At 41.3% G+C, this 12,330-nt stretch overlaps 1 protein-coding gene across 1 annotated transcript in view; it reads left to right on the top strand.

Moving 5' to 3' along the window:
- RELN (reelin) overlaps positions 1–12,330 on the top strand; it is a 345,250-nt gene that overhangs the window by 279,334 nt on the left and 53,586 nt on the right. Inside the window, exons 38-41 of the mRNA XM_081331294.1 lie at positions 1,399–1,581; positions 3,232–3,403; positions 4,747–4,849; positions 7,172–7,401. Coding sequence (XP_081187420.1) covers positions 1,399–1,581; positions 3,232–3,403; positions 4,747–4,849; positions 7,172–7,401 — 688 coding nt within the window. The remainder of the gene's footprint in view (positions 1–1,398; positions 1,582–3,231; positions 3,404–4,746; positions 4,850–7,171; positions 7,402–12,330) is intronic.

Below are 12,330 nucleotides of genomic sequence, written 5' to 3'. Positions count from 1 at the left end.
GCAGTTTTCTTAGCAGAATTTTTTTTTCCAGAAGTGGCTTGCTAGGGAACTAGCTGGTTTTGTGCCTTAGTTGAGATTAGAACTGACTGTTTTTGCTTCTTATCCTGTTGCCTTAATCACTACCCCGAACAGGAGTAACGATAAATTAATATAATCCTCGCTGAGTCCAAAAGTGGAACTAATTCACAAACATCCAATTACCCCTCAGAACCAAGACTCAATGACCTGATGAAGCTAGGAAGATGTTACTTGTGTCGTAATACCTACAACCGGTTGTATGGTTCCCCCAGCATCTGTGGAGATTAATGCTACATTTTATACTTACTTATACTAATATACTACTATACTATTAACCTGGCACTAAAATGACAGACTCCAAAGGCTTACTCAGCAAAAGGTCTATGTTGAAGTCGAGTCAGAAATGACTCGACAAAATGAGACTCTGTTGCAGACAAGAATGAAAACATAAGCCAATTATTTGTCATCTGCAATACGGTATAAAACTGTCAACGCCCTTAGTTAGGCCTCTGCGCCAGACTTTAAATCCCAGCCATTTTCTTCCCAGCTTTCTGAATTAGTGGATACTTGGCAGTTGACTAGTTCACTTTGGCAAATTTAGATGCTCTCTGAGAAATACTAATTTCTGTCTTCCTAAATTTAACTCTTAACACAACCTGGCATCAGTTATCCAAATCGTTTTGCTGTTTTGGATTCATCTTGTCGTAAAGCTTTCGCCCGAATCTGTAGTTAAACAGAAAATTGTCTCGCCCAAGACTACAACAGGCTGCCATTTTTGATATGTAAAATTCCTCTTTATGGAAAAAAAAGTAGGTGGGGGGATCCGGAATCTCTATATCTTTGAACAGAACAATATTAAACACTGTGTCATATTTTGGGGGGAGAAATTCTGGCGTTTTCTTAAAAGTACAGAAAACCAAAAGATGGATTCTTCTATTAAAGCAAAGATGGTCTATTTCTCTCCATGAACACCCCATGACATCTCAAAATCTTGTCCAATAACTGGTGCCACCCTCAAAAAATAAGCCCAAACATCAGAGTTTGTAGCATTTGAAAACCTGTGTGGTATTATTGACTACTATATAAAGGCTCCTTTAAAGAAATGACTCAATTTCATCAAGGTAAGCTTTCATAATTGATTTATCTTAGCCAGGGATCCCCAATCCCTGGTCCGTGGACTGGTACTGGGCCGCGGCATGCCAGCAACCGGTCCGCACAAACAAACAAAGCCCCATCCGCAGGATGCAGGCAGCACACAAAACCATGCACTCTCCAGTCCACGGAAAAATCTCTCCACGGAACTGGTCTCTGGTGCCCAAAAGGTTGGAGAACTCTAATCTTACCCTTGTCATCATTGCGATGTCTTGTCTTACATTCCAGGTACTCCGGAAAGATCCCATTCTATTCTGCTCCAGTATTCCATCAACGGAGGCATCACTTGGCACCTGATAGATGAGTTTTACTTCACCCAAACCACCGATGTCCTTTTTATTAACATCCCACTGCCATACTCGGCACGAAACAGCGCCACACGTTTCAGGATCTGGCAACCGTACAACAACGGTACAGAACGAAGGATCTAAATTTTAACGGCTTTGAGAGACAGGGAGTCCTCCGCGTTTTTAAGAAGAGACTGGACAGCCATTTGTCTGAAATGGTCTAGGGTTTCCTGCCTGAGCAGGGGGTTGGACTGGATGACCTCCAAGGTCCCTTCCAACATTATCATCATCATCATCATTATTATTTAATTTTTAATTTAATTTTAATTCCATTTATATCCCGCCCTTCTCCGAAGACTCAGGGCGGCTTACAAGCTTAGCAGCAATTATTATTATTATTATTATTATTATTATTATTATTATTATTATTATTATTATTATTATTATTATTATTATTATTATTATTATTATTATTATTATTACAACCGATTGCTTAGCAACTGAATTGAAAAAGGAGACTTACAACCAGCGGTAGGATTCAAATAAGTAAGGACTCCAGGCTGATTCCTCTCTTGACTCCGCCTGTCCTTCTCCTGCAAAAAGCCATCTAATCCCTGAATAAAGTACAGGTGGAATCTGGTTTGGAGAGAGAGAGAGAGATGGAGACATGGAATGGTGGGATTCAAATATGTAAACAACCGGTTCTCTGCATGGATGCCACTTGCGGAAATCCATTCTGGGCCTGGGCAGCAAAAAATTAGCTACTGGTTCTGCCGAAGTGGTGCAAACTAGCTGAATCCCACCACAGACAGGAAGGAAGGAAGGAGGGAGTCGTGGGATTCAAAAATGTGAACAACCGGTTCTCTGCATGGATGCCGCTTCCGGAAGTCTATTCTGGGCCTGGGCAACAAAAAATTAGCTACCGGTTCTGCCGAAGTGGTACGAACTGGCTGAATCCCACTACTCTATCTATCTATCTATCTATCTATCTATCTATCTATCTATCTATCTATCTATCTATCTATCCATCCATCCATCCATCCATCCAGTGGTGTGATTCAAATAGGTGAACACCCAGTTCTTTGAATGAATCCCACCACTGCTTACAACCCAGTTCTGACTGGTTGGGGTTGTCTTTCACGATCACATGACTGGACTTTGCGCAGCAACATGGGCTCATTTACAGCCATTAGCCGTGTCCCATGGTGGTGTGACCACATTTTTATGGCAATTTTGTCAAAAGATGGTACTTCCAGTTTTTTTTGGAAAAACCACCTCCTAGTGGTTCACCTAACAACTCTGGTGTTCGCTTAATGCATTCGTTCAACAGTCAAGTTGATTCGCTTGACAACCCTCTGCGTGAAAGGTTGTAAAATGGACTGTAATGACATATGGCTTTGGTGGGCAAGCTCCATTACCGTTACGTGTTGAGGACTGACTGTACATTTTGATTCTGAAAGACAATTTGAGCAGCAAGTGAAGTTCAGTGGCATATTCTTAATGACAGACTCGGTGTGCTTGAGTTAATGTGCCTAACGGAGAAGCGTTCATTAATGTTATCTCCTTCTGTCAATCTATCATTATCAGATTTGAAATTTATACGAGAAAATATTACTACTCATGATCATTTCTTAGAGTGTTTTAGGAAGCACTGAGTTGTCTTAGTGGTAACTAATAAACTATTCCATTGCATACCATTATTTCCTAGTGGTCTCTAGGAAATAGATCGGTGGTTATCAGGATTTTATTTATTTATTTTTCTTACTTTTCCTAGGTAAGAAGGAAGAGATTTGGATTATAGATGACTTCATTATTGATGGAAATAACCTCAAAAATCCTGTGATCCTTTTGGATTCTTTTGACTTGGGCCCAAAAGAAGACAACTGGTTTTTCTATCCTGGTGGCAACATTGGACTTTATTGTCCATATTCATCCAAAGGAGCACCGTATGTATTAAACTGAAAATATATTATACATAGTGAGACATGAGAGTAGAGTAGAGATAGACTGGACTGGACTGGACCAGAATGGAGTGGAGTAGAGGAATAGAGTACAGTAGAGCAGAGTGGAGTAGAAATAGACTGGATTAGAATAGGAATAGGAATAGGAATAGAGTAGAATAGAGTAGAAATAGACTGGACTGGACTGGACCAGAATGGAGTGGAGTAGAGGAGTAGAGTAGAGTAGAAATAGAATGGACTGGACTGGACCAAAATGGAGTAGAGTAGAGTAGAGTAGAGTAGAGTAGAGTAGAGTAGAGTAGAGTAGAGTAGAGTAGAGTAGAGAGACTAGACTGGACTGAACTGGACTGGACTGGACCAGAATGGAGTAGAGTAGAGTAGAGTAGAGTAGAATAGAATAGAATAGAAATAGACTGGACTGGACTGGACCAGAATGGAGTAGAGTAGAGTAGAGTAGAGTAGAGTAGAGTAGAGTAGAGTAGAGTAGAGTAGTAATAGACTGGACTGGACTGGACCAGAATGGAGTGGAGTAGAGGAGTAGAGTAGAGTAGAGTAGAGTAGAGTAGAGTAGAGTAGAGTAGAGTAGAGTAGAGTAGAAATAGACTGGATTAGAATAGGAATAGAATAGAATAGAATAGAATAGAATAGAATAGAATAGAATAGAATAGAATAGAATAGAATAGAATAGAATAGAATAGAATAGAATAGAATAGAATAGAATAGAATAGAATAGAATAGAATAGAATAGAATTAGAATAATTTGACCAAGTATGATTAGATGCACAAGGAAATTATCTCTGAGGCAGAAACTCTCAATGTACATGCAAAGCAGTGGAGTAATAATAATGATACCAATAAGAGAAGATAGTAGAAAACATGCAGATAATAATAATAATAATAATACAGCCCTACTACATGGGTAAATATGCTTAGACATAAGACAGTGCTGTGAGGGTTATGTGTTCAGCAGAATGAGGGCATGGGGAAAGAAACTGTCTTTGTGTCCAGTTGTTTTGATTTGCAATGCCCTATAGCAGCGTCCCGAGGGGAGGAGTTGAAACAGTTTATGTCCAAGATGCGAGGGGTCCATAGATATTTTCTCAGCCCTCTTCCTGACCTGGGCAATCTACATGTCCTCAGTGGAAAGCAGATTGTTTGCAATTGTGTTTTTTTTGTTTTTTTTGGAGTCCTAACTGTATGTTGAATTCTACGTCTGGTCCTGTTCGTCTGCTCTGCCAAACCGGACACTTAATCAAAGTTTCAGAAAAAAAAGATGCGTCAAGTAAAGAATTATATTGTGAAATATATCCCTTTTGCTCCTGCCACAGAGAAGAAGATTCTGCTATGGTATTTGTCTCAAATGAAGTTGGAGAACATTCGATTACAACGAGAGACCTGAACGTCAACGAAAATACCATCATCCAGTTTGAGGTACTTATCTCTGCTTTCTTTTCTTCTTGCTGTCAAAGCGGTTTTTAAAATAAATAAATAAATAAATCTTGCTTTAGCATTTTTCTGGATATGTTACCTTTTTTTTTAAGGCTACGGAAGGATCAGGTGGGTACGATTTTATGAATTCCTAGGGGGTTGCCTAATCCAGTAAGACTGGCAGATAAATTTCATTTTTGCAAATGTGAAAATGTGCAGTTACTCTCTTTCAAGTTTACGCAACGTGAAACCTTATAATTTTCAATAAGGGCCTGAAAATTGAAGGTACAGTAAGATTGACAGGAGGTTATCGGTAGGGATAGTGCGTCCTTGTCCAATTCTGTGTCTCAAGGTATCTAAAATATTTACATGGGCTACGAAATTGTCCTTTTATCCACCAGACATATAGCAGTCCTCAGCTTACACCCCAGTTGGGATAGGAATCTCCATTACTAAGCGACAGCTTTTGGCAACCGTTTTTTTTAAGCAAATTGCTGCCGTTATTAAATGAATCAAATGGTCATTAAATAAATCCAGCTTCATCCATTGACTTTGCTTGTCAGAAGCCAGCTGGGAAAGTCCTTGGACAGTGCAACTATTGTGAATTCATGCTGGTTGCCAAGCATGATCCTGTGACCTTAGGGCAGGGGTAGGCAACCTTGGCTCTTTGATGACTCGTGGACTTCAACTCCCAGAATTCCTGGCTGGCTGGGGCGGGGTTAGGCAACCTTGGCTCTTTTACGACTCGTGGACTTCAACTCCCAGAATTCCTCAGCCAGCATGACTCAGCTTGGAAACCTCTCCCTTTCCCCTCAGCGTGGCTGGCTCAGGAATTCTGGGAGTTGAAGTCCACGAGTCATAAAAGGGCCAAGGTTGCCTACCCCTGCCTTAGGGATGTTACGATAGTGGTTAGTACAGCACTTTTATCAGGGCTGTTGTAACGCCACTAAGCAAGTGGTAAGTCAAGGACTAACCGCAGTTGAACTTTTTTTCTTTTTTTTTACAAACGCAAAAGATATCTCATAACTTTACCACTCAACAAAATACTTGTTTTGTTCTATGAAAAAAAAAATTGTATATTGTAAAATGTGTACAAACAAGGAACAAGCCCCACACTCATTGACCCTGAGGATGTTACCTAGTTGGGTAATGAAATGTCTGCAGGTGACCAACCCAGCTTAGAGAGCACCAAGGACTCCACATTAAGAAAATAAGAATCTGTTGTCATCCTAACGTTGTGGTGTAAGTTGGGATATTAAGCAGATGATAGGTAGACGGGAACATCAACATCCACTTATTGAATTGAGATAAATAGTTGCATCCTCAGAGCATATGCCGTATTTCAAGAGTTTAATTAAAACTGAAGCTGAAGCACAATGCACAAATTTTGTGTGTGCACTAACACGTTTATGCAAAGCATTAATAGTCCCAGCACATTCTTGTGCAGTTGTAAGAGGCTACCAGTTGCTCACCTTGTGTATTCTTAGTAAAACCTCCCCTGACTGTTTATTCATGCACATTTCAATTTGTCACGACAACCAGTTAATAATATATAGAATGCAAACTGTTTTATATTTTAAAATATAGATTAAAAGTATGTTCGACAAATGCTTTCGAGGCCACATTCAAAAGGAACACGTTTTCAGGGTGTTTGCCCCAGAAGATGTTATACTTAACATCTAGGCATCCAGGAAAGACAGTTTAATTTAAAAAAAGAAAAGAAAAGAAAATGTTTTACTGCAAGGTTAGGGAGATGCTAATAAACAAGATGCTGTTGTAGGTAATGTAGGGGTTGTCTTTCTAGATTTCTGAAGCTAATGAACCAAATCATTTCTAGATCAGCGGTTGGTTAGGCCTAATAATGGGAAGCTCACGTGCATTATGTAGGAAGACAATTCTTTTAGTCCTTGGAGGTAAAAAAAATTAGACGTCTGGTAGAACCTTTTCCAACTAACACACTTTATTAAGGCTCAGAGAGCATCAAGGACCCCACAGTCCTCCTCCTCCTCCTCCTCCTCCTCCTCCATCATTCCACAAACTCTACTCCCTTCTAGCGCTGACAATGTCACCTAGTTTGGGTAATTAAACATCTGCAAGAAAACAGCCAAACTCGGAGAGCACCAAGGACTATTCATGACAACCCTGAGCTGCAAATAGTTTCTTCTGTCGATAAATAAATAAATAAAAAGACTGTAGCCACGTCTGCCTCTGAGGTCCTCCCCAAATTACACCTCAATTCTTAACAATTCTTATAGCTCAGGGTGTCTTTGTTAATTAAAACAAGGCATCCACCAGTTCAACATGGAGAATTTGTTTGATTTTTAGATTAACGTCGGCTGCACCACGGACAGCTCCTCGGCTGAGCCGGTGAAACTTGAGTTCTCCCGAGACTTTGGGGCGACCTGGCACCTGCTTCTTCCTTTATGTTATAGCAGCAGCAGCTATCTCAATTCTCTCTGCTCTGTTGAGCATCACCCGAGTAGCACCTACTACGCTGGAACGACCCAGGGCTGGAGAAGAGAAGTCATCCATTTTGGAAAGCTACATCTCTGCGGGTAAAACATTGTTTTGAATCTCCCCTAGCTTGTATCTCTATCTCTATTTTTCTGCTTCAGTGTAAGCAAGATGTAAGCTGATTGCCTCTGATCACAAAGAGGGTTAGTAGGCAGTTAAGTTCAGGAGAACATACTTTAGGGCAGCACACATGGGACCCCAAATCTACAACTCTTTCATGAAGATCTTACCTGGAAAGTCAACACAACCCAGGTGGCCAGAAAGGCCCAACAGAGACTCCACTTCTTCAGGGTATTGTGGAAGAACAGCATAGAACACAGGTCTGCAACCCGCGGCTCCGGAGCCGCATGCGGCTCTTTCAGCTGTCTCCTGCGGCTCCCAGTCTTCTGCCATGTGCAGTCAAAAAAAAAAGTGGGACTAAAAAGTTCAACCAATCAATTCAAATATGCAGGGTAGGTGCATATCTCGCCTTGGCTCCACTCTTCAGTCAAACCCTGTTCTGCGCATGCGCGCATGTAAGCGCATGCACACATATTTTTTGCGGCTCCCAGTTTTTCCTTTTGTGAGGGAACCGGTTCCGAGTGGCTCTTTCACTGTTTCAGGTTGCTGACCCCTGGCATAGAACAACGACTAATGACCTTATTTACCAGTCTACTATAGAGAGCGTCCTCTCGTGCTGTATTGTGGTTTGGTATGCTGGTCTGACAGCCGCGGACAGGAAGGCATTACAGAGGGTGGTGAGCACAGCACAAGACATTGTGGGCTGTCCCCTGACACCACTGGATGACCTCGCCAGGGCTCGTTGCCTTGGAAGAGTGAGGAAAATCCTCAGGGATGACTCACACCCTGGTCGGTATCTCTTTACTCTCCTACCATTGGGTAGGAGATACAGGACTATAGCCAGCCGTACCAACAGGCTGAAGAACAGCTTTTATCCATGGGCTGTCAGGCTCTTGAATGGGAAATCATTTTATAATTTTATGTATGACTGACTTGCGAGGCCGGTGTGTTGTGCAATTAGCTCACGTGGTGTAACAAGATGGAGGGTTTGGTGTCACTGTGAGTTGGGGGTGGGGGCACGAAGGAAGGCTCAGCCAATCTCAATGTATACATGGTTGTACTTTGACAACAAAGGTTCATTCATTCATTATACAGGTAGTCCTTGACTTGATGGCCACAATTTGAGCCCAAAATTTATGTTGCTAAGTGAGACATTGGTCAAGTGAGTTTTGCCACATTTTAATGACCTTCCTTGACACTGGGAATCCCAGTTGCAATTTTTAGTAATAGTGACTCTGGCTTCCTTCACGTCACCACTAATGATATGAAAATGAAGTTGGGAGGCTAGAAAGGGTGCAGAGAAGAGCAACAAAGATGATTAGGGGATGATCAGGAGCTAAAACACACAAAGAATGTAGACATCAAGAGAAAAAGAGAGGAAGTATTTAATGTTGAAATAAGAGAAAATGTTGGTTACTAAATTTAAGACATTTGGAAATTAATAGAAAATAGGAATGTTATACTGTCTTATTAATCAGTTGATATAAGATGGTGAGAAATAGACTATATTTAAATACATAAGACATGCATTCTGAATATTAGATTTTGTGATGAATTACGATAAAGGGAATTGTGGTCATTTAAAACTTGGAAATTATAAGTATCAAATGTTAAACCTAAATATTAATGGGAAACTAAAAATTGAGGAAAAAACTAATTAAGACAATGATTGCCTATAAAGATTGAATGTTAAAATAACCAGGATGTGTATAAACTAAAAATTATCGATAAATGTAAGAAAGTTATTTTTATTTAATTGATATAATAAGAAATGCATTAGTTTAACCGTGAGACAGTAAATACTAAGGGGAAAAGAGAGGAAATACTTAGTGTAGTAGTTTGAGACTTGTACTAAAGATATTTGTATGTTATTGAATTATGGATTAACTCAGCCGCCACGTTGCTTTTTAAATATTTAAGTGTAAAATTAGAAAATCAATAAAACTTTAAAAAAAAATACGAAGAACGGTTGCAGGAGTTGGGTATGCCTAGCCTAGTGAAACGAAAGACTTGGGGTGACAGGATAGCAGCATTCCAGTGTCTCAGGGGCTGCCCCAAAGAAGAGGCAGTCAAGCTATTCTCCAAAGCGCCTGAAGGCAGGACAAGAAACAACGGGTGGAAACTCATCAAGGAGAGAAGCAACCTGGAACTAAGGAGAAACTTCCTAACAGTGAGGACAATTAACCAGTGGAACAACCTGCCTCCAGAAGCTGTGAATGCTCCAACACGGAAAGTTTTTAAGAGGAGACTGGACGGTCACTTGTCTGAAATGGTGTAGGGTTTCCTGCCTGAGCAGGGGGTTGGACTAGATGACCTCCAAGGTCCCTTTCAGCTCTGTTATTCTCTTAAAAGGGCATGTTCAAGGTGGAGCCGTACTCGTAGCTATTTCACGAGATGTTACACTTGGATGGACGGGAGCAATCTTCCTCCTCAGAGCCTGCAAGTGGGCTGACCCGTGTTGGTGGGAGATTTCCCCACCCCACCCCCTTTGTTAAAGCTTAGGACAGCCAGATGGAGCAACAGGTACGTTTGAAGTGCCATCGAGATGTCACATCTGAATGGCTGTTTTAACTCCGGACCTAGAAACCTGGATGCTTTGGAAGAGCTGAGGCTTTATCTTCATGCATCATTTCACCAGACAAATGTCTTACCTTTTTCCCCCCCAAAAAAAAAACCAACTGGGTCTTATATCATGGGTCCTCAACTTTGGCAACTTTAAGACTTGTGGACTTTGACTCCCGACTTCCTGCTGGCTGAGGAATTCTGGGAGTCGAAGTCCACAAGTCTTCAGGTTGCCAAGGTTGAGGACCCCTGTCTTATATTAATTTTTGCTCCAAAAGATGCATTAGGGTTTACTTTCAGGGAAATACGGTACTAAATGCATCCGTCTGGCTGATGATCTTAAATAGGGTTTATTTTGGGGGTGGGGCTTATATTACAAGCATCCTGAAAAATCCCGCCAAGGCTTATTTTCCGAATGGGTCTTCTTGTTGGGGAAACACGGTAGATAACCTAAAAAGGAACACTCACGTGACTTCTGAGCTCTTTAAAAAAAGATTTACGATCAGCATCCCCATGTCGACGGACTCCTAGAAAATACAGCAGACCTTACAATCCCTTGAAGAACTGGAGCAAAACTAAACACACACACACACACACACACATACCCCGGTTGTTTAATAATTAAACAAAATATTTAATTCTGAAATGCAAGCATGCATTTTTTATTGTCTTTATTCCCGGAACGTTTAGCATCCCTGCTGTTCCTGGTCACGTTCTCAAACCTTTTGTCTAATTTTCCAGCCTGTCAATCAAAAAGAGGGAGAGCCAAAGGCTTGCCAGAGTTGTGTGCCAAAGTCACACAAGCGTACTCCGTATGAGTTGACTCTTGTTGTTGTTTTTCCTTTGGCCGACTTTCAGTGTAGATGTAGGACAGTTTATTCTCTTGCCACTCTGACCTACTACAAACCCCCCAACACACACACACACACACACACACACATACACCCTTGAGACAAGAATGTTCAACGGTAAAAACAAATAGAATCATACTTTTCACTACAGCTTGCAGCAAAGCAAAAACGCGTGTATAAAAAACAAAGGTTAAACTAACACCAGCTCAGCGATAAAAGTAGCATGGGTCAAAAGCCTCATTCCTTGTCTTTCTGTAATGACTTAGCTTCTAGTAACTTTCCAGAAGTTATAATAGAACATAGAATAAAAGGGTTGGGAGAGACCTTGGAGACAAGAAGAGACAATACAATGCAATGCAATGCAATACAATACAATACAATACAATACAATACAATACAATACAATACAATACAATACAATACAATACAATACAATACAATACAATACAATGCCTTGGTGGAGCAGTGGGCTAATGCCTCCTTAAGTAACACCAGCTGCCTGCAATCAGTGCAGGTTCGAGTCCCACCAGGTTCAAGGTTGACTCAGCCTTCCATCCTTCCCAGGTAGGTAAAATGAGGACCCAGATTGTTGGGGGCAATAAGCTGACTTTGTAATAATGCCGCTTGGGGTGTGTGTGAAAGCCCTAATAAGCAGGCATATACATAGAATGAAGGCTACTGCTAAGCTTGTAAGCCACCCTGAGTCTTCGGAGAAGGGCGGGATATAAATGGAATCAAAATAAAATAAAAATAATTGGAAGGGACCTTGGAGGTCTTCTAGTCCAACCCCCAGCTCAGGCAGGAGACCTAATTGTTCTGTCAGGAAGTTTCTCCTTAATACCAGGTTGCTTCTCTCCTTGATTAGTTCCCACCCGTTGCTTCTTCTCCTGCCCTCTGGTGCTTTGGAGAATACATTTTCTAGTCCAGGCCCATGGCAAGACCGCTCTACCACGTCCAGTCTCTTCTGGAAAACCTCCAACAATGGAACTTTCACAGCTTCTGGAGACAAGCCGTTCCCCCGATTAATTGTCCTCTGTACTTTACATGAAGACTGCAGCTTTGCAGCTTTGAGTTGTTCATTTCTCGCCTTTGTGCTCAAAGGATAGAAAGTATTTCTTAGGGTTCTGCTCGTATGTGTCGTGGAGAAAACCCAAGTGGAAAAAGACAAGAGACAGCAACACAAAACAATAATTCTTACTTTTAAGATTCAGAGCTTTATTTTGCTAGTCATTTGGCACGTTGCAAACGATAACACAACATCACTTACACATTAATAACCCATTGCAATGAGGTACAGTAACATAGCAGTTCCAGTAAGAACAGCTACAGGCCAGAGGCAAATCAACCAGGTCCAGTCCCAACACTTTATAACTTTTCCAGTCCTAAGACTATAGACCAGGGGTGTCAAACTCAATTTCATTGAGGGCCGCATCAGCATTGCGGTTGCCCTCAGGGGGGCAGGGGTGTGTGGCCTGGGTGGGTGTGGCCTACTGGGTG

This window comes from Vipera berus (genome assembly GCF_964194415.1).
Source record: "Vipera berus genome assembly, chromosome: 6".
NCBI classification, from domain to species: domain Eukaryota; kingdom Metazoa; phylum Chordata; class Lepidosauria; order Squamata; family Viperidae; genus Vipera; species Vipera berus.
This window is presented reverse-complemented; position numbering and strand designations above follow the sequence as displayed.